Genomic DNA, 26903 nt, shown 5'->3' with positions numbered 1-26903 from the left:
TGCTCCCAAGTATTTTAAAATAAAAAGACGCCATATAATAAGCAAACAACAAAAAAATTGACAACTTGAAAATTTATAACGACCACTTTTTTTTAAATTGCTTGTTACGTTGTGAGTATTTCTTTAGTAGACTATTGAGTGTTATTTATACTACGAACGTAATTTATGCTTACTGCTACGAAAATTTTAATAATTCGGAATTGAGGCCATAGAACTCATAACTATGCGAATTTCAGAGCTAGGAACGAAATCAGGATATGGCTGACTGCCATTGGTGATTCACAATCTTTACGAAAGGAATTTGTGATCATTTAAAAGTCTACGTCGTAGTTATGTTCGTAATTCGTAGGAATCTACGAATTCATGATAGAGCCGAATATGAAATAAAAACGTAGGTAACTTTTTAGGCCTAAAATAAAATAAAATATGAAGTCTGCATTTGTACATTATGCAGTATTATATAGCTTTATACTACGCATACTAGATACTAGCCATGTGTCGTTCGCGAACGGACTAATCTTAAAGAACAAATCACTTCAATGAACTTAGCTGAATCGTTCACTAAGAATTCCAATTTTCTTTTTTAGTTATTAAAAAATATGACTTTATCTACATTGATAATTCATATACATTTTATATTATTCCTTATTTCTTTCTGTATTAATATTACACAATACAAATAAAATTGAACGATATACTAAATAAAGCATATGCAATACTTATAAAAACGAATGACATACTCCTATATGCAATATTGATAAAAGCAAATGAGAAATAAAAACATTTCAGTCGGTATAAACCGACCGAATTATACCCTGCACTTTTCATTGCTGTATAGCAATTACTCGAACCTGTAAAATCATTATATATAAACTTCACGGATATGACTGACTGACTGACATATTCTGAAAAAAAAACTATAATTGAACATACGACTGCCAAGTTTTATGAATCTGACTTTATTATTTTTTCAAATATATAAAATTAAAAATAAAATTTTTAGAGCGTATGTAAAATGTAGTTGGACACACGCATACAAAATTTCATATTTCTACCTTTATAAGTTTTTGAAATATTTAGCATATGCAATACTTATAAAAACGAATGACATACTCCTATATGCAATATTGATAAAAGCAAATGAGAAGTAAAAACATTTCAGTCGGTATATAAAATAAACTCTTTGAGCTACCCGAAGCCGCTGTCCGAATTAGTCCAATTACAATAGGGTTCGTCCTTGGCACAAAAGAAACGACTTGTGGAAGTTTGGTGTCGATTGCATTGAGCAGGAATATATGACTGAGGACTCCTTCAAGTTGTTACAGAAAAAAATATGTCATGGGTTTGTGAATTAGTAATTAGTTTTGAAGCACAAAATGTCTCTACTTATATAAACCAAAAAGTTTAAAACGTAGAGAAAAATTTAAAACTTAAAAGACTGTTATAAGAAATTATAAGTAATTTCTTAAATTAGAAGAAATAAAATTTTTAAACCATTTGAGTTTAAATTTATTATTCATTATAAATTTATAGAATAAAAATAATTATATCTATCTTTTTTTTAATCCTCGAAAAAAACAAATCCTATTCTAAATTTTTTAAACTTTTGTTTAATTTACTTTAATATTTTATTTTAATTCCTGATGGGTTAGAATGTTAACTTATTAATTAATTTTTTTAGTTTTTCTTTTATTTAAAATATTTGTAATATAAGTATAATTTTTATCCTTTTTTAAAAAATAAGACCTTTTTATACAGGTAGCTTTCAATTTGAATCAACTAGTCCAATCTTTTAATTTCCTTATTTAAGTAGATTTTTAATTTGGCCACTTTTATTTGTATTGCATTTATATTATTTGGATTTGTACTGCATATTATTTATATTTGATCAGTCCTCGTTCGTTTTTATTTGCATTAGATTTCAAATCTAATGACTCAAAAATTGAACTGTAAAATAACAGGTAGGTACTTTAAAATTTTTGTTTTTTATATAATATTCTTTCCGTTTAGAATTAAGATAGTTCATACATACACATGCAAGGACATTTTATAAATAGATTGCTCTTGTTTACCTGGTAGTAAAATACGTAAGATACTAAAATAGAAAAAAGAACAAACATACGTAAAATATGAAAGAAGAACAAGTACGTAAAATAATTTATTTGAACTAGTTTAAAAATAATATGTAAAAAAATTGCTTTTTAAGTAGGTACACACATATTAATTTTTAATAGCTTAAAAACTAATAGAAAATAAGAAATAATGAAAATATTTAATTTTATTTAGTTTACAAGAGTTACATATTTAAATTTTAACGGTTTCTAGTTTTCTTTGATTTCGCCTCTTTGGACATAATTGAAAAAATCATTTCGACTTTGATCCTCCCCCTTAGCCTTCATAATTAGAAGAAAACTTCCTTTTATTCGGAATAAAATACTTTTTTATTTTTCGCTAATATATTTCATGCGCTACATACGCACGAATTATCAAAAATCAGCTTTGATAAAGTGCGTATGTAGCGAAAAATGTTACTAATTACGAAATATATTAGCGAAAAATAAAAAAGTATTTTATCCCGAATAAAAGGAAGTTTTCTTTTCATACTTCTCTTTGAGAGAAATATATTAGCGAAAAATAAAAAAATAATTTATTCCGAATAAAAGGAAGTTTTCTTTTCATACCAATAAAAAAAATCTGATGTGGTCAGCAGATAACCGACCGCATTGTGTATTGTCTAGTTAAATGAAAGTGTTACAGAATATTATAAAAATGTCTGTTAAATACTTCTTTCCAATTTTTAGGACATTAGTAAGCTTATACTTAACATACGTAGAAAAATGTAAATTTGGCTCTTAGTAGAGTTTCGCTTTGTGCTACCCGAATTCCCTGAAATGCTCGCCAGTTAGTTTCGGTAACAACCAGAAGTCAAATAACAAATTTCAAGAAATACTATCAATTTGTTCTGTGGATATAGTGAAAAATGTAAAATCGGCCCGCAAATCAGTTCTCGAGCCCTGATCTTTCCAAAAAAGTTATATGTTTATTGCTTTAATATGAGGAATTCATATATTAAATTTCCATGAAATCGGTTGATTATTTTTCTTTATATACACAAAAGTGTATGTTTGGCCCGTAGTAAACGCCCAGTTGCTGATGCCTGATTTCTTCCAAAAGTTAGGAATTTTTGCGTATGATCGAGCAAAGCTTATATATGAAATTTCAAGTAAATCGGTTGAATATACTTTCTTCAAAATGGTGAAAAATGTAAAATCGGCCCGCAAATCCGTTTTCGAGCCCTGATCTTTCCAAAAAATTTATATGTTCATTGTTTTAATACGAGGAGTTCATATATTAAATTTCAATGAAATCGATTGATTATTTCTCTTTATATACACAAAAATGTACATTTGGCCCGTAGTAGACGTCTAGTTGCCGATGCCTGATTTCTCCCAAAACATACGAATTTTCGCGGACGGTCGAGCTGAGCTTATATATAAAATTTCAAGTAAATCGGTTGAATATTTTCTTCAAAATGTTCAAAAATGTAAAACAGGCCCGCTAAAAAGTGCAGTTCCCGAGGCCTGATATATACCAAAAGTTGATCGATCCGTGCCATGGTGGAAACGAACTTACATATAAAATTTCATCAAAATCGGTTCAGCGGAACTTGAGATACACGCGTGCACACACAGATCGACAGACCGACAGGTTGCTAAAAATAGTTTATTTACACTTCCTTACTATGGAGAAGTGCATTCCCACCGAAAACTCGATATGCAAAATTTGTTGCCATCACATAACCTTCCTATTGTTTACACAATACGGTCGGTAAAAAATTCGGAAAAATTATCAACCATTGAAAAAAAATTTTTTTCATAATTAAATTTTTACACTCTTCACATTTTAGGTTTTTGGATAGGATATAGCTGGCATAGCCAGAAACGCAAGCGTTTGCTTCTTCATTATATATTCGATATAATTTCGATATAATTAGTAATGTTAAAGGTTAATAATTTTTTATTAGGCTTTGGTTCGACATTTGAAATATATTCAACAGTTGATTGCATTAGTTTTCTAATTCTAAGTTTTTTTCACATTCTATAATGCTCTGATATAAAACTAAATATTCGCAACCTAGCCTTCTATGAAGCCCGAATCTTCTCTCCAAAGTATTTGTTTGTATTTTACCCGGCAAAAAAAAAAATTATTTCCAATTCAGGAAAACTATATATAATCAAATCAATCATCGCAGACGTTGTTTGAAATAGAGCTGTAAATGTAGGAACAGTAAGAAAACCATTCTTTAAATTTTAATCATCCCAATTTGTCAACCAGGTTAAAAACGTTTTAAAAAACAAAATATTTTCATCTCTGCATTGTAAATTGGGCATAAATTTTTGTCCAGTTTTTTAATATTATCAAAAACTGACGTATATTATTTTCCACCATTTCAATACAATTTCTAAGAATGCTGCAGTTTCTTCATGATTTTCGGAGTATAATGCTGCAACTGTCGAGTTATTGAAAACATTTAAAACAAGTTTAACAAGTTTATTGAAAACTTTGCCTTTCAAAATTTGAAGGATATAGTGATTTATGATCAAGAGTGTAACCTTTTTTTATTAGAAGCGCCGACTCTCTATAATAAATGTTGCGCAAATCAGAAAAGCTTGCTGTTTGCATTATTCCGCTCTCAAAATTTGGGTAGTACAATGTTTTACTATCATCTTATTAATTTATCCAATTATTTCTAATATTTTTAAAAGTATGTACACTGTCATAAAATATATAAATATATTTTTCTGTGTATTCGGGATTAAAAATTTAAAACGATTTGATAAAAAAATTTTGAACATATTTTGGTTAATTTTGTGATTTTCAGTAGTTATTGAAATTACTCTAAAACCTAAAGTTTGCAAAAATTGAATTGTTTTGATAGTAAATTTATGAAACTCTTGACCGGTAACATTTTTTTCCGGTATTAACTAAACTATTTCATTCATACTACCAAAAAATGCACAACGCATTTTCTTGCGGGCATATCTAAATTATTTTTTGTGTAAAATTTACAATGGTTTAGCAATTTTTTTTTATAAAGACTTACTTATAAAGAGTTGCTTTCTATATTGATTTAAACTTAAGCATCTCTATTAGTGTATTTTAAATAACTGAAATAAGATAATAACTCAAATTGTTGAAACGTGCCACATCATTTTATTTTCAATACCATTTTTATTTGCCGTCCCTACCAAACTTACCCTATTGAAAAATACAAAAATATTTGAAAAATCATACATCCTTTTTCATTAACATTTGAAACAATACTGACATATGAATTTGAAAATTTTTTTCATTTTTTCGTTCTTTCTACCTTTCTTTTTTTTTTCGTTTAATAGAATTTTAATGGGAAGCTTTTTAAAAAATGTGTATAATATCCTGAGATAATGTCTTTATATTTAACAAGTCCCAATGCTGAGAGGGAAACTTGAAAGCACGACCTTATTTTATATGGGTTTTTTTAAATCGAAATGGCTATTTTTTGAGAAGAAATATTAAACTGAATTCACACTTATTATAAAGCAGGTAAAATTTCGAAAATATATTTAAAAAATCAAAAAAATATATTAATATTTTCATTCATAATTATTTTAAAATTCTTAAAACAGCGGAAAAACAACAAGCACAACCTTCGCCTTCAACGTTTTATATGTTACTGAAAGCATTTCACTATTTTTAAGTGAACACCTTTTTTTTCTCATAGGGTAAGTTAACTTAAGATATGGGAAGTAACTGTGGTGTCAAGTTGAAAATATAATTAATGAAAGATAATTCTTAAATGTTGATATAAATACATAGTAAAGAAAAAATTTGAAGAGGGAATTAGAAAATAATATCTAGAATACAATCAAATATTATTTTTTAAGTACAAATTTTATATACACTTCTAAATTTTACCTCTATTTGTGAGAAAAATTTTTAAAACTTAATATATTACCTAAGTAAAAAAACATTTAAAAGGTTTTGGAAAAGACAATAATATATTTATATGACCGGATTCGAATATATTTTTTATTTTTGAAATAAATAGTATCTTACGAATAGCAAATGACTCAAAATCTCCGATTGTAAAATGACAGGCAGGGACGGACGGTTCATATATGCAAAGTATGCATTTGCAGTGGGCGGCAAAAAGAGGGGGCGCCATTAAAAACTTAAAAAAACCATAAATTTAAAAAAAAAAATTTAATACAAATTTAATTCAATTTACAGCGAAATTACTTGATAAAATTTACCTACATACAAACATAATATTTTATTCCTAATAATATAAAATATGTGCATGAAAAAAACGGTCAGTTACGCAAAACACTAAGTATATCTTCATATATTTTCCTTTCGCACCATACAATGAAATGTTCGTAGAATGAAAATTCTTGATACATTTTCTTGTACACTACTCTTTCTACACTATTTCTACACTACTCTTTTATTTTTATTTATTGTACGAATACACAAAATATTTTTTTCACTCTTTTATTTTTATTTATTGTACGAATACACAAAATATTTTTTTCAATGTATGAATCATCAGAATTGCAATTATTAAATTTTCTTTTTACATACATACATACTAGAATAAATTCGTACTACTCTTTTATTTTTATTTATTGTACGAATACACAAAATATTTTTTTCACTCTTTTATTTTTATTTATTGTACGAATACACAAAATATTTTTTTCAATGTATGAATCATCAGAATTGCAATTATTAAATTTTCTTTTTACATACATACATACTAGAATAAATTCGTATATTATGACTATAAACAGAAAATATACAGCTGTACACATTCAATCCTACATATACATAAATGAAATCGTCTCATATAATATACATAGAAACAAGATACATAATTTATATTGTTTAATATGAATAAGATCAACTAATTGCTTTATATCTAACAAGTCCCAATACTCAATTTTTTGTTCGAAATATTACGAATTTTTGGCTTCGTTGCTGGTTTTTTCTTTAAATGGCACTGATCGTGTCATATTTTTTATTATTTTTTTTTTTTTTTACGTAAAAAAGAGTTTAATATTTTAAAAAGTCTCAGGATATTATACACATTTTTTAAAAAGCTTCCCGTTTAAATTCTATTGCACGAAAAAGAAAGAAAGGTAGGAGGAAAGAAAAAATGATAAAAAATTTGAAATTCATATTTCATTATGGTTTCAAATGTTAATGAGGAAGGATGTATGATTTTTCACGCACATTTTGTATTTCCCAAAAGGGTAAGTTGAGTAGTGTCGGCTAACAAAAATGTTAGTAAAAGTGATATAGGTTGACACATTTCAACAATTTGAATTATCTCATTTCGGTTATTTAAACGTTACTTATAAAATTGTTTCAAATAATTTCAGTTAGTTTTTAAGTTATTAAAAATAAATATGTATGTACATACTTCCAATAATTTTTTTTTTAAATAATTATTTTAAAACTATTTCAAACATGTTATATTGATTGCTTCAAAAATTTTGCTTTGCTCTTTTATCATATTTTATTAGCAGGTAAACAAGAGCAATCTATTTAATGTCCCTGCATGTGTATGTATAGCCTATCTTAATTCTAAACGGAAAGAATATTACATAAAGAACAAAAATTTTAAAATACCTGTTATTTTTCAGTCGGAATTTTTGAGTCATTTGGTAAAATACCATTTATTTCAAAAATAAAAAAATATTCAAATCCGGTCGTAAAAATATATGATTGTTTTTTCAAACATTTTAAATATTTTTTTTTCTTAGGTAATTGATATAAATGATAGTAAGTTTTAAATATTTTTTCAAATAAAAATAGAGGTAAAATTTTGAAGTTTATATAAAATTTGCATTTGACAAATAATATTTGATTGTATTTTAGATATTATTTTCTAATTCCCTCTTCAAATTTTTTCTTTACTATGTATTTATATCAACATTTAAGAATTATCTTTCATTAATTATATTTTCAACTTGACACCACAGCTACTTCCCATATCTTGAGTTAACTTACCCTATGAGAAAAAAAAGCTGTTCACTTAAAAATAATGAAATGCTTTCAGGAACATATAAAACGTTGAAGGCGAAGGATGTGCTTGTTGTTTTTCCGGTCTTTTTTTAAATTTTAAAATAATTATCAATGAAAATATTAATATATTTTTTTGAATTTTCAAATATATTTTCTAAATTTTACCTGCTTTATAAAAAGTGTGAATTCAGTTTAATATTTCTTCTCAAAAAATAGCCACTTCGATTTAAAAAACCCCATATAAAATAAGGTCGTGCTTTCAAGTTTCTCTCTGAGCATTGGGACTTGTTAGATATAAAGACATTAATTAAACTCTTTTTTACGTAAAAAAAAGAAAGAAATAAGAAGAAATATGACACGATCAGTAGCATTTAAAGAAAAAAACAGAAACGAAGCCAAAAATTCGTAATATTTCGTAAAAAAAATTGAGAATTGGGACTTGTTAGATGTAAGGACATTAGAAAAAAACGAGAAAAGAAATAGAGTTGACCTTGTCAACTCTGTGATACCCGTACGAATTCGTTATCCAATGTGCGAATAACTGATGTGCCATAACTATGGGGCACACTATGACTTTAAGTTGCCGCATTACCATATTAATTTATGCAAAATTTCAGTACTATGTGTTTTTCAAAATACTGATTGTGCCAAACTACTATTGAAGTTGTATGGCAGCTACCAGAAAGAGCCAAGAAATTTTAGCGAATTTTATCAAGAACATCGGCCCTACTAATACATTCACTTGTGTGAAATCTCAATATCACAGCTTTTATAGTTTCTGAGATATAGCCAAATAACTTTTGATGTTGTATGGCAGGTACCAGAAGGAGCCAAGTAATTTCCACGACTTTTATGAGACACATTGGCCCTACTAATATATTCGTTTGTGTGAAATTTCAATACCATAGCTTTAATAGTTTCTGAAATATAGTCAAATAATTTTTGAAGTTGTATGGCAGGTACCAGAAGTAATTTCAACGACTTTTATGTGACACATTGGCCCTACTAATATATTCGTTTGTGTGAAATTTCAATACCACAACTTTTATAGTTTCTGAGATATAGCCAAATAAATTTTGAAGTTGTATGGCAGCTACTCGAACCGGTACCCCGATCACGTCCAATTTAAATCACGAGGGTTCTGGCACTTACTACAATAAATTATTGGTGAAAATTTGGTGAATTTAGCTCAATTAGTTTTTGAGTTATCGTTCGAACGGACGGACAGACAAAGCTAAATCAACTCAGAATTTGACGCTGCTCAAAAACATACACTTGAGTCTATATCTAACACCGTTATTTCTTAGCGTTACAAACGGTAAGGCAAATTTAGTATACCCTTCGAACATACGTTCGTACGGGTATAATAATGAGAAATAAGACAGGATCAGTAGCATTTAAAGAAAAAAATAGGAACGAAGCCAAAATTTGTAATATTTCGTAAAAAAAATTGAGTATTGGGACTTGTTAGATGTAAAGACATTAGAAATATGATCAGTGACATTTAAAGAAAAAAACAGGAACGATGCCAAAAATTCGTAATATTTCGTAAAAAAAATTAAGTATTGGGACTTTTTAGATACAAAAACATTATTGTAACAATTGTAAATTTTAAAACTTCTTTGTTATTTGAGATAATTAAATTCAATGGTTTATATCTGAACGGGTTTATAATAACATACATACATGAATGTGAATGGTCGTAGACAACTAAATGGGTTTATGATAACATAATTGAATGTGGAAAGAAAAAATATAAGACAAATACATGTACATACATATATTATAATTTTAGGAATATGTACATATTTTTGTTCAAAAACAAGGGAAAAGTAAAATTTTATTTAATAGTTTTTTTAATTTTCTTTTTTTCTTTAGTGTATTTTTCTAGTTTTTATCTATACGATTTAAATGTCTTATTTTGAATTATATTCAGCTTTTAAATTTTTTTTTACATACATATGTACATATCTGGGAAAACTTTTCAGTTTTCTAGTAAAGTTTTTAAAATTTCCTGTTCTAAACATACATATGTATATGCATGTATCGGTTTGTTCGGAATCATCAAATTTCAGTTTAATTTTTTAAAAACAATGCATCTTGTTTTTTTAACACATTATATTATTTTTCATTTGAAAACTTAAAAATTTTGATGCTTTGTATTATTTTATTCCATTGCGTACTTTAATGGGAAAACATTTTGTTTCAATTTATTTTCCACTAGAACTGAAATAAGTATGTATATAACAAGTAAAAACGTTTCAGTCGGTATAAACCGATTGAATTATACCCTGCACCTTTCGTTAGCAATTATTCGAACCTCTGAAATCATACTATAGAAACTTCACGGACATGTCTGACCTATAATTGGACATCCGACTGCCAAGTTTCATGAATCTGACCTTATAATTTTTCCAAATATTTAAAATTAGCTTTTGGAGTTGTATGGTAAGTACCTGAACCTGCCAAGCAATTCCATCAAAACTTCACAAATATATCTGATCTATAATCGGACACACAACTGCCAAGTTTCATGAATCTGACTTTATTATTTTTCCAAATATTAAGAATAAGTTTTTAGACTTGTATGGGACCTACTCCAACCTGTTAAGCAATTCCACCAAAACTTCAGAAATATATGTGGCCAAGTCTCATGAATTTGACTTTGTTATTTTTCCAAATATTTAAAATAAGCTTTTAGACTTGTATGGGAGCTACTCGAACCTGTCGAGCAATTCCTCTAAAACTTCAGAAATATATTTGACCTATAATTGGACACATGACTGCCAAGTTTCATGAATCTGACTTTATTATTTTGCCGAATATAAAAAATTTGCTATTGGAGTTGTGTGGCAGCCACCCGAACCGGTGCAGCTATCCCATTATAATTTTGAGAGCATATGTAGAATATAATTGGACACATGTATATAAAATTTTATATTTATAGCTTTATTAGTTTTTGAAATATTTAAAATAAACTCTTGGAGTTGTATGGCAGCTACCTGAACCCGTTGTCCGACTTAGTCCAATAACAATAGGGTCCGTCCTTGGCACAAAAGAAAAAACTTGTGAAAGTTTGGTGTCGATTGCATTATTCATTTTTGAGTTATCGTGCGATCGGACGGACGGACGGACGGACGGACATGTCTAAATCGACGCAGAATTTTACGCTGAGCAAGAATATATATATGTATATGTCCATAGCGCAGATGACTCCTTCAAGTAGTTACAAACTCTATACCAAAGTTAATATACCCTTCACGAAGTGCAGGGTATAAAAAAACATATGTATCGAAAAAATTTTGGATACACAATTCGAAAAATATTTCAGTGTTAACCGTAGATGTATTTCCAAAAAAGCCCTACATTGCCATCATTTAACTTTATAAAAGTATTTTCAAGATTTTTTACATCTTAAACACAATCATTTGCAGGTTTTCCTACACTAAAGCACAGTCGAAACTTCATCTATCCAAATAAAGTCAATTCATAAGTGATATGTATGTATATAAGAAGAAATAAGAAAGAGATCCTTGATTGAAACATTTTTTGGCTAGATGTCGCAACGTACACCAAAATCAAATTTTTCAGAAACTGAAAATTAGAAGGATTTTAAAAAAGAAAATTAAAATTCTTTTTTTTAATCACAAAACAATCATAAAAACAAAACGTAAAAAATAAAAAAAAAAAAATTTTTATATTTTGAGGATATTGAAAAAATATTTAAATATTTATAAAAATGATGTTGATGAATTTGTTGCTAATATGTTGATCATTTTGCCTTTCATTTATTTCATTTTTTTAAGACTCTTCAAATATTTTGAGAATAAGTGCTTATAGTATCTCTCTATCCGTTTGCTATTTTCACCTTTCCTATAAAAGTTATCTCAAAGAACCATGTTACAGAAACCATAGACATTCAAATGCAAAAAAGTTGCGGATGCCATCTGAAACTTTTCTAGCTTTTAGATACTAATAAAAATTTTTTTCCAACTTCGCCCCCTTGAAAGTTTTCGTCACCATAAATTTGTAAAAGTCGCATTTTTGGCGGCATATATTTCCGAATTTTTTTTCAAATTTCATTGAATGAAAGCTAAAAATAAATGACGCAATCAACTCTTGAACTCGAGCATTATGTTAACACCAGTTTTTTTAGAAGCAGTATTCTCACCTGGAAAATGGCTCCTTTGCAAACCATTTAAAGTTTGACCCAATTTTATTAATTTCATTATTTATGAGTTTACACATTTACGTAGTCAGTACTTTTAATAGTAAAAAAAACATAATGTTCCTTTGAGAAAATATCATTTTGCCGAACTGAATAATGGGATTTCAAGATTTTATTTTTGGAAAATTTTTAAATTGTATATTTATTATAAGTATGTGGGGATGTGTATTTCTAACAAAAATATTTGTATTTATACTTGTATTTTTCATAAATATACGCACACATAAAAACGCTTTTTAAAGAGAAATTTCTATTTTTCAGTTTTTTAAAAGAAATATTGGTTCAAGTCATCAATTATATTTTAATATTTGGCTTTTGTACCTACTTGAATATTTTCATATATTTTGTAATTTTCAGTATATTTTTCTTAAAAACTGAAAAGTAAAAGTTTCCCATCCAAAAAAAACTGAAAAGTATAATATAAAAAGCAGAAAAGTAGAAAAGTCAAATGTTTACGTTTTTTTGAGTGATATTCTAAGTCTACAAAATTTTTTTTTTTTTTTCCTTCTTCACTCCTAGAAGGAGCATAGGGCTAGTGCATGATTTCTCATGCACTAGTTTCATAGCGTCATAGAGTTTAACTAGGTAGGTGACTAGCCTGCTGTAGTTTTATTTATATTAATTATTTGAGGTTATTGATATTTACTGTTTATTTTTCTTAGTCTTTTTAGTATCGAATATTATGAATATTGGAAAATTACTTGTATAATATTTATTAATATTGCATATTAAGTTATATAATACTGAATATAATTTTTTTTATAGTGACCTGACCGGGGTTTGAACCCGAGACCCTTCGGTTAAAGGGCCGGTGCCATAACCACTGCACCAATAGTCAGATAGTTCTACAAAATAGTCCCTGGTAAATTTTGAAAAGCTGAAAAATAGAAAAATAGAATATTCACGTTTTTTTGTATGAATTTAGAAGTCTATAAAATAGTTTCTGATATCATGGATGTAATAATACATGAATAGCTGGCAAATTACAATTTTTGTTTTCATTTTTTACAACATGTGTATAGTTAGAAACTTTTGTGAAATATTTGTATAATTTCTCAACATATCTATACATATGTATATATATATATATATATATATAATTGTTCTTGATAATAAAATTAGTATTTTCAATATTTTTAAAAAATTGCTTTACTGGTAAGGCCAACTTCTTGATTTTAGCACAAAATAAAATTTAATTTAACAAAGGTTTATTAAAGACTTTTTAAAGAAAAAGAACTAGTGACATACTGCTTTTTGGTTGGTAGAGCAACTAAGCTGCAGAGGTATGCTTCATACAGTATTCTACATACAAGGTTTTTTTCAAATCAATTGTATATGGTCAATTAAAATTAATCTTAGTTTTGATTAAAATCTAAATTATGAGGAGAATAAAAGTCTTAATATAATTTTATATGAAGTTATAACTTATAACTTTTAAATATAAATATTTTACATTTACATAAATATATGTATATGCTCAGATTCATTCAATATTCAAGAAGTAGCTTAGCCTATTGATTTAACATAATAGCAACGATTATATTAAACTGCCAAAATATGAAGTCAATGATATGAACTCCAAAGTAGTTTTACACATATATTTTTAGTTGTTAAAGGAGATTCAAAAACTGTGTTCCGTGAATTGATGTTCAATTTAATCACATATGTAAAATTTTAGCAACATAGTTACAAAATATTTGTACGTGGTATAAATTGAACTTAATGAAAAATGTTAAGTGAATTGGACACAATAACAAAATAGCTTTTGCTACTATATTCATTCATTTCAACAGTGTTAAGTTTAGTTCATAATTAAACTTAACGTTACCCAGCATTTACACGTACAAGTTACTTGCAAGAAAGTTGCAATGCGTACAAAAATTTTACTAACACATTGAAATATTTCTACTTGCTTGTTTACTTGCAGTTCAACTTGCAAGAAAATTTTGCTGCCAGTAATTTGAGCAAGTAATTTGACATATTGAGAAATTCACAAAAAAAATTTGTTGTTTTGATTTTTTTTTAATTTAAAATTTTTGAATTTTGTTTTGAAAAAATTAAACTTAGCAAACTTATGGTTTCTAAAATTTATAAACAATTATATATATTGCTAGTTGTTTTCTTCTCAAAGACATTTTCAAAAATTAACTTGCTAAACGCCTACGTCATAATAGCAAGTAATTTGACATTTCGAAAAACTAATTGACAATTAATATTATACAAACTTGCTTGCAAGTAACTTGTATGTGTAAATGCTGAGTTATTGAATAAATATTATTTTAATTTTTAGAAAATTTTTTTATTTTTTTGATGAAAAACATTCATTTATTTTTTCAAATGAGAATAAAAATTTGTACCTTCACCTTCTTCGAAAAAAATTGTTCTCTTTTCATTTTCTTATATTTTTTTTATAAATTTTATTATATAAAAGTCTTTCTCAATAATTTTTTCAAAATATTTTATAATTTTTCATTCACAAACTACATTAATTTAAAAAAAACCAAAGAAAAATAACTTCATCTTCTTTTACCAGCGTCGCTTGCTTTTCCCAAGAAAACATTTGGCATTTAATGTCAATTTTCATTGGCAACGCTTGGAACAAACATAGAAACTTACCCGAAGCTTTTGACTTCACTGTGTTTTTTTCAAGATATTTTAGGGAGTGCAAACGAGATTGACCCTTTTCTTTAGTATTAAATACTAAAATGTAAATTTTATGATTGGCTGAAAAAGTCGTCTTTTAATAAATAAACGGCAGCCCTAAAAGGAATTTCAAAGTGGAATATTGAAAAAGTTTTAGTCAAAATTTAGACGAAGCTGTAATTTTTTTGTCAGATGTTATTTTAATCAATAAAGCAGAAATTTCATAAGTTAGTCTTCTATTTGTTTTTCAAAAGAAACGTAGATATTATATAATTAATGAGAAAAATATTTAAATCAAAATTCGAAATATATTTAATCGAGAATTGATACAATTACTAAGCCAACCTCTAATAAGCAATGTTAGTGTATGGAATTTACATAGTTAGCAAATCTGGTGGGTTGATTTATAATTTAGATCATAGTGTGTTTAAAATAGAAAATGAAAAAACATTTGGATATCCTTTGGACCTCGTATTAGAATACGATACAAAAAAAATTTCAATAATTTTTGGGCGAAAAGATGGTTTAAATGGTAAAATAATAGCTAATATTTGCAATTATTTTATGCGACTTTTTTAGTTGGTCACATTTTGACCACAGTTAATGGTGTTGCAGTGAACGGAGAAATTCTGGAGGATGGTCGAGCAGTAAAAGATATTGTACAAAATCAAAGCAATTATCCCCTGAATTTAAAGTTTGCAAGACCGAAAATGACAACTAATGAAAAAATTTTTCTAGCAAGCATGTTTTATCCATTATTTGCAATAGCAAGCCAGTTGAGTCCAGAACCGAAGTGTTCAGGAATAGAAATATTAGAAGCCGATACATTTTGTCTCTACTGTTTTCAAACACTAACAGGTAAAGACTTTCAAAAATATATCTTTAAATTACAATAAGTTTAACGTTTGCAGGTGTGAAATTTATGCTGATATCCGAAAGTGGAATTACTAATATTAATGTTTTGCTAAAAAAAATTTATGAATTGTATTCAGATTTTGTTTTAAAAAATCCTTTTTATTCGCTTGAGATGCCGATCAGGTGTGAGCAGTTCGACCTAAAACTGAAATCGCTATTAGATCAAGTAGAAAAAAATGGGTTACAAAATATTGATAAGTAAAACCAAGACGAAAATTAATAAAAGTATTGAGAGTTCAATGATGTCTTTAAGTACATGAGTGCCCAGTAAAATGTGACACTCCATACACCAAAAGTATACAAAACTATATACCAATAGTGTATGAAACTTTGTATACTAATGGTTTACGAAACTCTATGTATGAATATTATACAAAACTGTTGTATTATATAGGTATATGTACATATATATTTTAATAATTTTAAATAACTCACCGAAAATGCAAGATATTTATTTATAGTTTAATTAATGCCATACATATTTATAAGGGCACCAATCTCAGAAGTAACCCAAAAATAAATTCCAAATTTATAGAGTTTAAATGGAAGGGGTGTTGGAAATTATTTGTGTGAAGGAAATTGATTAATGTATTTAGCTCTACAGAATCTACATATTTTTATTAATTTAAATTTAAAAAATCGGTCAGTAAATTCCATCTAAAATTTCTTTTCTTCCAAATGGAAGGTCACTGATTTAAAATAAAATTTTTGAATACGAAATTCAATTTAAAAAGAAAAAAGCAGAACAAAAAATATAATAATCTAAATCGCTTTTAAAACTAGATGAAGTGATAAAAAAATTAAGTGAATAAATAAGTGATAAAAAACAAAGAATGCTCAAAAATTATACAAAAAAAATTAAAAAAATATTTCAATCTGAATACTGCGAAAACATGAAGAATTTTGTAATTTTTTGCGATTTCGGACTGCCTTATATAATTTAATATTTTAAGTTTTAAGATAATCTGATATTTTAAGCTGACTAGATGTAGCTCAGGCATAAACATTTGCGAGGCGGAAATTGTTTTTCTTATCAAAACTGAAAATTTCTCGGAATAATTTGAACAATTGAGCATTCATAGCAAAAATTTGAAATAAAGTAACAACACCGGAATTTTCTCAAAAATTTTTTGTACTTCAATAAAGTTCTTAAAATCTCATTGTTTTACCAAAATATCAGCTGCTTTTTAGAGTATTCATTGTGATCAAAAATTAATAATTGTTGATAATTATAGCACCTTAAATAAATAAAAATCAAAACTAGTTAGAGTTTTTTGATTTTTTACATTTTATCAAGGCATTTAAATCTGGACATAGAAATAGTTTTTGTGCTATAACTCCTGTATCATAAATCGGTAAAGAAACGTAATTATAAGCTTCGATTGATTGGTATTCTGAAAGTACATGAAATACAAATAATGCACAAGAATTCTAAATTTTTCATAAGGGATGTTATAAGCAAAAAAACTTTAGCAAGTACAAATTTCGTGAAATTTCTTTAAAATCCCTGTATCTCGGAAACCATCGAATTTGACAACTAATTTTATATGTATATACAAACAATATTATATAATCACCTCGTATATATACTTACATACATACAGATTTTTTCAATTCAAACAAGTTATTAAGCCGCGTACTGAGGTAGAAAGTTGTTGGATTTAAAATATAAAAGAGACAGAAAGAAAGTCGAAAATAATTAAGAAAGAAATTATAGCAGCCTTAAACAATACGTACCATAACAACAATCATAATTACAATAATAGCAATAATAATAATGATAGCAGTAATAAAAATAATAATAATAAAAATAATAATAATAATACTTTCTCGGTTTAGGGATTGGATAATTTACGAAAATGTGAAACTGTACTTAGCCTACTTGTACAACGCGGTCGATCACGTACACCATCAGGGAAAGATTAAATTGATATTGAAGTATTTATTGAGAGTGCGAACTTACTTTCGGATTACGATGCTTTGTCTAAGATCTTTAGGAGATATCACCTCAACCTTAATGTGGATCCTGATTTGGTTGATAGGGACTTGACCATGTATCGTAACCACTTGAATACTAGGTGGGTTTATTATTTGCAAAAAAACGATAGAGTCTACTGATAAGTCTTTTCGTTCTTTACCCTCTTCCAGCTCAAAGTAGTTTAATGATGGTTCAAATAGAGCCGAAACCGTCCCTAGGTCCACACGTAATTGTTTGGTAACCATTCGACTAACAAGAACATCTGGGAGGAATATATCAAAATATTATCAGGGCATTCATGGACTTACAACTAAGACGAGTACAGTTCTTATCAACTCTGCCATCATAGGCTGCGACATTTTTCCGTTATTGGAGACTTGGCTTTCCCCTTCAATAAACGATTTACGATATTCGGATCTGCTTTCCTCTTCAATAAACGATTTAGAGATATTCGGGTCTGCGTATATTGTTTTTAGAAAAGAACTGTACGTGTCGGATCCCATTGATAGCGGATCCCGCTAGCCTTGTTCCAAAATCCAAAATCATAGTTGTTAAAATTGAGTTTCAAACCAAGAACTTAGTCAAAGTTTATTGTCACGTTCCACCTAACTCTATATCTGGTGCTTATAAGAAACTCTTCTGGCGGAGGAAAATTGTGTAGCAGTCTAAATTCTACTGATGAGACTATTGTCTGAGGGGACATTAATGTTCCAGACTGATTGGAGTTTGGTTGCAATTCTTTTGCAACCAAACAACCTCGATAGCTAGCAAGGTGTACCTCAGTTCGTACATTTGGGCTGAAAATTATCCTTCTTGTTGCACTCTGCTGTCATATGATTACCAGCACATTTTACACATTTATCCTCACTTTGGCAAAACTTTTCTATGTGTCTAAATCTCTGGCATCTTTTGCATCGCGGAATGGACTTGCTGCTTTTAAGAGCTTCAATTTTTACTCTTAAGGATTCTATTTTATAGATTTTGGTTATCTTTTTCGAATGGTCAAAAGACAACATAAAGAGCGGAAGTTTTAATTAAATATATCTTCCATTTTCTTTTTTCCTTTTGATTTTATTTGCAACATCTAAACATTTAAAGCCTTTGAATGGAGATTTCTAACTTTAACTGACCTTGCCAGCTCATTCTCATACATATGCCACTTTAGTCTAGCCTTAGTTATAGCTTTTGTTAGCAATCTGTAATCATTTTCATTCTCCACATTTATTTCTAATTTGTCATTATTCGTCATATTGAACTTAACGTGGGAGTAGTTTTTAATGTTGCTCCATTTAACCGGCTTGTGCTTCTTTGAATTTTCAGCCTTAATTTTATTTCTGGTTTTATTATTTATTTTAACTGTCTTCTCTGATTTTTTTAGGATATTTCTCCATTTTTCGCTTTTTTGCATTATTCTGTTTTAGGATCCAATCAGTTTCTCTAGGCAGTTCTTCCTCGTCGGTTTCTTATACAATAACTTCCGCATCTTTGTTCTTCTTTTCTGTTGATGCACATTTTATTTGATTTTTTAAATTTACGTTCTCTGCTTGTAATTTGCAGATTACGTTTTGCAGCACCTTATGAAGACTCGCTAACTCAGTTATTCTCGAGTCCTGAGTATCTAATTTACTCTCCTGTCATGAGAATCCATGAGACCAGCCTCCGAAGAGTGTGGATTTCCCAGCATTACTGGATTACCACCTGTGGAATACAATCCTTGTGTTTTGTTCATTGCATGTGCTTTGTTTTTTTTCCGGGTTTTCTTCTGTTAGCCGTTGAGAATAATTCGCTCGTGCAAGGAAGCACATATAATTTCTGCCAGTGCTAAGGGATCAATCCCAGACCAAAGAGCCGCTTATTGTGAATCCGTCACGTATGGATTTTTATTCGATTTTAGTGGACTCTTACCACTAGCATACCTAACCGTGGATATTTCGTGGCCCAATCCGCCTGGAAAAATAATATTTTTAATTATTATAGTATATTAGTGTAATAGGAATAAGGATAGGTAATTGAATGTATGTAAATAAGTAAAATGGATTGAAAAATGATTTTTTTAAATTTCACATTCATATAAAAAAATAATTGATTATTTTGGATAAATATATCGACATTCGACGTTCATATAACCGATTTCCAACCGTCTGATTTTTTTTTTTTTAAACGGGAATTTTTTTCTCATTGGAACAAGTAACATCATATTTTTCATTTTTTAAAGTTCTTTCAAGTTTTATACGAGACAGACTTACTCCCGTCGCTCAATGAGAACGACAACTGCAACGTAATCAACTGATTTCGGTGAAGCAACGCTCAATGGGAATGACAAAATTCAGCGACCTGTTTAGAATAAGCAAAGAATATATTAAAGATGAACAATGATTTAACAATATGACTTATTGCTTTACTACCTCCAACATTTACTTTGCTACTTTTGCAAAATCAGTTCAAGTGAAAAAAAATATTTTCGTATTTTCAATTACTTATTTTTATTAATTTGGAAACATGATAAAAATAAATAAAAACTCATTAATATATTTATTTAAATTAAACACATTCATTTGATACGTGCGGTTATACAAAAGGTCATCTTTGTTTTTGATTGTTTATACATAAATGAGAAACAACTTAACAATCAAATGTGTTCCAATTCCACTCTGCTCCGCAGGCCAAATTTCCAACTACGACGATTTAATTTATTCATATGTATGTACATATATGGTGTAATAAAATTATTTGTTTTTTCAAATGGGAATAACAATTTAAAACTACATATACACTTTTTTCTTTTTCAATAATTTTTACCGACCGTATTGTGTAAACAATAGGTAGGTTATGTGATGGCAACAAATTTTGCATATCGAGTTTTCGGTGGGAACGTACTTCTCCATAATAGGGAAGTGCAAATAAACTATTTTTAGCAACCTGTCGGTCTGTCGGTCTGTGTTTGCACGCGTGTATCTCAAGTTCGGCTGAATCGATTTTGATGAAATTTTATACATATGTAAGTTCGTTTCCACCATAGCACGGATCGATCAACTTTTGGTATATATCAGGCCTCGGGAACTGCACTTTTTAGCGGGCCTGTTTTACATTTTTGAACATTTTGAAGAAAATATTCAACCGATTTACTTGAAATTTTATATATAAGCTCAGCTCGACCGTCCGCAAAAATTCGTATGTTTTGGAAGAAATCAGGCATCGGTAACTAAACGTTTACTACGGGCCTAATATACATTTTTGTGTATATAAAGAGAAATAATCAACCGATTTCATTGAAATTTAATATATGAACTCCTCGTATTAAAACAATGAACATATAAATTTTTTGGAAGGATCAGGGCTCGAAAACGGATTTGCGGGCCGATATTACATTTTTCACCATTTTGAAGAAAGTATTCAACCGATTTACTTGAAATTTCATATATAAGCTTTGCTCGATCATACGCAAAAATTCCTAACTTTTGGAAGAAATCAGGCATCAGCAACTGGGCGTTTACTACGGGCCAAATATACATTTTTGTGTATATAAAGAGAAATAATCAACCGATTTCATTGAAATTTAATATATGAATTCCTCATATTAAAGCAATGAACATATAACTTTTTTGGAAAGATCAGGGCTCGAGAACTGATTTGCGGGCCGATTTTACATTTTTCACTATATCCACAGAACAAATTGATAGTATTTCTTGAAATTTGATATTTGACTTCTGGTTGTTACCGAAACTAACTGGCGAGCATTTCAGGGAATTCGGGTAGCACAAAGCGAAACTCTACTAAGAGCCAAATTTACATTTTTCTACGTATGTTAAGTATAAGCTTACTAATGTCCTAAAAATTGGAAAGAAGTATTTAACAGACATTTTTATAATATTCTGTAACACTTTCTAAGCAAGACACATTAGGTCGTTTATGTGCTGACCACATCAGATTTTTTTTTTGTTTTTTCCACTTGTTGTAGATTTTTATAGGTTATTATAAAATAATATTCTTTTTTAAACACTTATTATTAAATATTTTATTTGAAAACTGCACTAATTTTATAATTAAATAACAAAATCTTCTTTCTTTACTCTATATATTTGGCATTTAATGTTAATTTCAGCTTGACAATGCTCGGAGCAAAGAAAGAGACTTATCTGAAGTTTTTGGCTTCACTATGTTTTTTCAATATACGATTTTTTAGGGAGTCTAAGCCATGGATGTCAAAAGCGCGGCCCGTGGGCCGCATGCGGCCATTTTCTTATTTTGGTGCGGCCCTCTAAAACGAATTGTTAAAATATTACAACTACAAATATGCAACCCAATTGGCTACTACAAATATGCAACCCAATATTTTAAGACTTGTTCAACAGAAGCAGTGTCACTCAGCTCCCAGTACTTCTAATAAAAAATAAATAAACGTTTATACACCTTAAAAATTGAATTAATTGTTTTATTTTCTGGCCCTTTTGTCATACAGAATATTGGAAATTGGCCCATAGTTTCAAAAGTCTTGACATCCATGGTCTAAGCGATAATAGGAACACAGATGCTTCTTTCTTTAGTATTTCTAATTCGTTGCGACGACTAAATTAAAATTAGAAACTATAATAAAGAATCAAGCGGAACTACGCTTAGACTTTCTGAATTTCAAAAAAGAGGTTAATGAAATAAAACAGTATATAGGTTCAAAATGAAAATAAACAGCTTAAATTTGAAATTCATAAAACAAAAATAGAAATCGAAAAAATTAAACAAAATAGGATACTGAAGGATATCGAAATTAGTGGTGTTCCTGTAGATGAAAATAAGAACCCCAGATTAGCTGCTACCAAAATAACAAATAGTGTAGGAGTAGAAATCGATCAAAAGGATATCAAAAAAGTATTTGTAGATAAAAATAAATCAAGAAGGTCAGGTGAGTCTGGTAGAATTATTGTTAAATTTTCTAATCTTGAAGTAAAAACTAATATGTATTCTAAAAACCATGAAGAAAAAAACTATTACAACTAAAATATTTGAAAATGAGATAGAAAATACAAACGACAATACCATATTCTGCAATGAAAGACTTACTTGTTATTTCAAATTACTTTACAAAAAAGCACGAGAACTAAAAAAGCAAAAGGTTATCGAATTTATATGGGTGAAAGAGGGTAAATTGTTTATAAGAAAAAATTCTAATAGTAAGGCTATACTTGTAACAGAAGATAACAACCTTAATGTACAATAATTTAGCGTTCAATTTACCTCAAAGTACCTATGTAAAATCCAATAACGAAGATATTTTCCAAACTAAAATTAACAGAAATAATTCACTAAAAATTCTTTATTTTAATGCTAGAAGCTTAAAAGATAAACTTGATGATATTGCGTATATGTTAGACAAACTTCACTTCATTGTTGATTTAATAGTTATATCGGAATCTTGGTTCAAAATCGATGATGCCAATTTTTCTTATAAAATCAACGATTATAGAGAACCAATAATTTCTGGAAGACGGGGTGGTGGTGTTACACTGTATGTACATGAAAGGGTGTCATACTCAGAAATTGAAATATATTGTGATGAATTTAACAGTCTTGTGAGCATAAATCTTATTTACAAAAATGTTAAGTATGGTATACATATCGGCTTTTTATAGACCACCTGAAACAACTCAAAACCACATAAACTAATTTCTAGATAAATTTGAATCTCATCTTGCAGACCTAAGAACAAATAAAAATTTAATTTTTGGTGATTTTAATTTCAATTTAAGAGATGTATTAGATAGAAATGTACATACTTACAAAACAATTATTGAGTCAAGTGGATATAGTATTTGCCATGATGAAATTACCAGGCGAATTAGTGGAACATGCCTCGATCATGTCTTAATTAGCGATCCAACAGCTGAAATGTATATATCACTTTTTCAACATGATTTATCCGAACATCTGGGATTAATTGTAGAAATGGTGAATGTAAATATATGTATCTACTAATAAGATGTCAAATGAACAGCTGTTCTACAAAAACTAATTGGAACTGAAAAAACAAAAAATGAGTTTTATGCGAATTGTAGTTTACAAGAAGATAAAATCAACGAGCTCAATATATTTAATAAATTTTATGCAAAAGTAGGTGAAAATATGGCGAAAAATTTTGAAAACCCATTATTTTTACCTTCTACCAGACACATGAATTGTTTACAATTTAGACCAATTTTTTGAGAAGATACTATGAATTTGATTACTAATTTCTCAAATTCCAATTCCTGCGGGGCTGATAATATACCAACACTATTTATCAAAAAATGTAAAGAAGAATTAGTAGATATTTTGACTGAAATAATCAATAAAACAATATCTCAAGCCAAAATGCCAAATACCCTAAAAACATGCAAAATAATTCCTGTGTGTAAAAATACAGGTAGTAATGATGCTCCAGAAGATTTCAGACCAATTCCTATAGCTCCAGTTATAAGTAAGATAATAGAAACTATAGTTAATAAACAACTCAACGACTATTTGTTTAATTCAAATTTATTGAGCAAACAGCAATACGGTTTTAAAAAACAATCAAGCACTGAAGCGGCGCTATTTGATGTAATATCGAAAATACAATCTGGTATAGATAAAAACAATAAAGTTGTAGCTATTTTTTTCGATATAAAGAAAGCGTTTGACTCGGTAGACCGTAAAATATTGCTAAAAATATTGATAGAATACGGAGTTCTTGGTAGGGAATATGCATGGTTCAAAAGCTATTTGGATGATAGAGTTCAATATGCGGAATGTGACAAAATAAAAAGTCAGACAGAAAACAATACCTTCGGTGTCATACAGGGAAGCTCTCTGGGTCCAACGTTATTTGCGGTCTACGTAAGTGGATTATTAAAGATCAAATTGAAAGGTACTCTCTATATGTACGCAGATGACCTCGTGATTGTATATGATGAATCATCAATGTTGAAATTGGAAGATATTATACAGCAAGATATAGAACTCATAACAACCCGAATGAATAGGCATAAACTGCATATTAATACTACAAAAACAAAATATATAATTTTCAAAAGAAAACCAGAGGACTTTCTTAATATAACCTACAATAACTGTCAGCTAGAAATGGTGAAAGAATATAAATACCTAGGTATAATAATCGATGAAAAGCTATCGTGGGAACGGCAGATTCTACAACAAACTAAAAAAGCCCGACAAATAGCTGGAATTTTTAAGTTGATAGCAACAAGAGTTCCACGTAAGTTAAAAAAGTCAGTTTATTACAGTATGTTCCACTCTACCATAACATATAATATTCAAATTTGGGGTAATACATTTGATATATACAATGAATAAATTGCAGAGAACATAGAATAAAGCCATCAAAAATTTATTTGGATATAAATACAGAACGGCAACGCGAAAAATTCATATTGAAAATAAGATTTTACCATTGAGTTTACATATAAAAAGTAAATTGGCATCACAGGTACATATGATGTTGTCTGAAAGCATAAACACAAATACAGTAATTATATTGAATAAAAATACACACAATTGTAACGCCAGAATAGCAAATAATATAAAAACAAGTAAAAACGTTTCAGTCGGTATGAGCCGATTGAATTATACCCTGCACCTTTCATTGTTGTATAGCAATTACTCAAACCTGTGAAACCATTCTATAGAAACTTCACGGATATGTCTGACCTATAATTAGTCATCCGACTACCAAGTTTCATGAATCTGACTTTACAATTTTGCCATATATTTAAAATTAGCTTTTGGAGTTGTATGGCAGGTACCCGAACCTGCCAAGCAATTCCACTAAAACTTTGCTAATATATCTGATCTACAATTGGACACACAACTGCCAAGTTTCATGAATCTAACTTTATTACTTTTCCAAATATAAGCTTTTGGACTTGTATTGGAGCCACTCGAACTTGTCAAGCAATTCCACCAAAACTTCAGAAATATCTTTGACCTATAATTGGACACACAACTGCCAAGTTTCATGAATCTGTCTTTATTATTTTTCCAAATATTTAAAATTAGTTTTTGGAGTTGTATGGCAGGTACCCGAACCTGCCAAGCGATTTCACTAAAACTTCGCAAATATATCTGATCTATAATTGGACACACAACTGCCAAATTTCATGAATCTAACTTTTTTATTTTTTCAAATATTTAAAGTAAGCTTTTGGACTTGTATGGGAGCTACTCGAACCTGTCAAGCAATTCCACCAAAACTTCAGAAACATCTTTGACCTATAATTGGACACACAACTGCCAAGTTTCATGAATCTGACTTTATTATTTTTCCAAATATTTAAAATAAGCTTTTGGAGTTGTATGGGAGCCACTCGAACCTGTCAAGCAACTCCACCAAAACTTCAGAAATATCTTTGACCTATAATTGGACACACGACTGCCAAGTTTCATGAATCTGACTTTATTATTTTGCCGATAATAAAAAATTTGCTTTTGGAGTTGTATGGCAGCCACCCGAACCGGCGCAGCTATCTCATTAAAATTTTTAGAGCATATGTAGAATATAATTGGACATGTGTATACAAAATTTTATATTTGTACCTTTATTAGTTTTTGAAATAATTAAAATAAACTCTTTGAGTTGTATGGCAGCTACCCGAACCCGTTGTCCGAATTGGTCCAATAACAATAGGGTTCGTCCTTGGCACAAAAGAAACAACTTGTGAAAGTTTGGTGTCGATTGCATTATTCGTTTTTGAGTTATCGTGCGATCGGACGGACGGACGGACGAACGGACAGACGAACGGACGGACGGACGGACGGACATGTCTAAATCAACGCAGAATTTTACGCTGAGCAAGAATATATATATATGTCCATATCGCAGATGACTCCTTCAAGTAGTTACAAACTCCATACCAAAGTTAATATACCCTTCACGAAGTGCAGGTATATGGTTTAATAACTTTGATTCAGTTTATAATACAGCTTATAAGATATATTATAATGAATTACTTGTAGAATTAAGAAATATAAAAAAAATTAATGTTTAAAAAAAAAAAATAAAAGAATACTATGAAAAATGTATTTAAACACAAAATACTATTG

The 26903-nt window shown here is 28.8% G+C and overlaps 1 protein-coding gene and 1 long non-coding RNA gene across 3 annotated transcripts; one reads left to right on the top strand and one right to left on the bottom strand.

Moving 5' to 3' along the window:
• Positions 1-15041: 15041 nt before the first annotated feature.
• Positions 15042-16404, top strand: LOC129617597 (trafficking protein particle complex subunit 4). Its single transcript, XM_055532744.1, has 3 exons — positions 15042-15473; positions 15521-15799; positions 15853-16404. The coding sequence occupies exons 1-3, from the start codon at positions 15299-15301 to the stop codon at positions 16056-16058; spliced, it is 660 nt and encodes a 219-aa protein (XP_055388719.1). The 5' UTR covers positions 15042-15298; the 3' UTR covers positions 16059-16404.
• Positions 16405-22615: 6211 nt separating this feature from the next.
• On the bottom strand, positions 22616-24123 carry LOC129617596 (uncharacterized). Of its 2 annotated transcripts, none has more exons than XR_008697721.1 (3): positions 23983-24123; positions 23607-23709; positions 22616-23525 (listed from the first exon to the last, which is right to left on the bottom strand). It is a non-coding gene; the product is annotated as an uncharacterized LOC129617596 (long non-coding RNA). The 2 variants fall into 2 exon arrangements; XR_008697722.1 differs by having other exon boundaries at positions 23607-23844; positions 23983-24121.
• Between the last annotated feature and the right edge of the window lie 2780 nt (positions 24124-26903).

The sequence above is a fragment of the Condylostylus longicornis genome, unplaced genomic scaffold (assembly GCF_029603195.1).
Source record: "Condylostylus longicornis isolate FDR11 unplaced genomic scaffold, ASM2960319v2 ptg000573l, whole genome shotgun sequence".
Lineage (NCBI taxonomy): Eukaryota > Metazoa > Arthropoda > Insecta > Diptera > Dolichopodidae > Condylostylus > Condylostylus longicornis.
This window is presented reverse-complemented; position numbering and strand designations above follow the sequence as displayed.

Excerpts from the sequence above, each read along its gene's own strand:
- LOC129617597 (XM_055532744.1), top strand. The coding sequence starts at position 15,299 with ATGTTAGTGTATGGAATTTACATAGTTAGCAAATCTGGTGGGTTGATT. Across the intron at positions 15,474-15,520 it reads GCGAAAAGATGGTTTAAATG|TTGGTCACATTTTGACCACA; the intron begins GTAAAATAATAG and ends CGACTTTTTTAG. Across the intron at positions 15,800-15,852 it reads CTGTTTTCAAACACTAACAG|GTGTGAAATTTATGCTGATA; the intron begins GTAAAGACTTTC and ends TAACGTTTGCAG.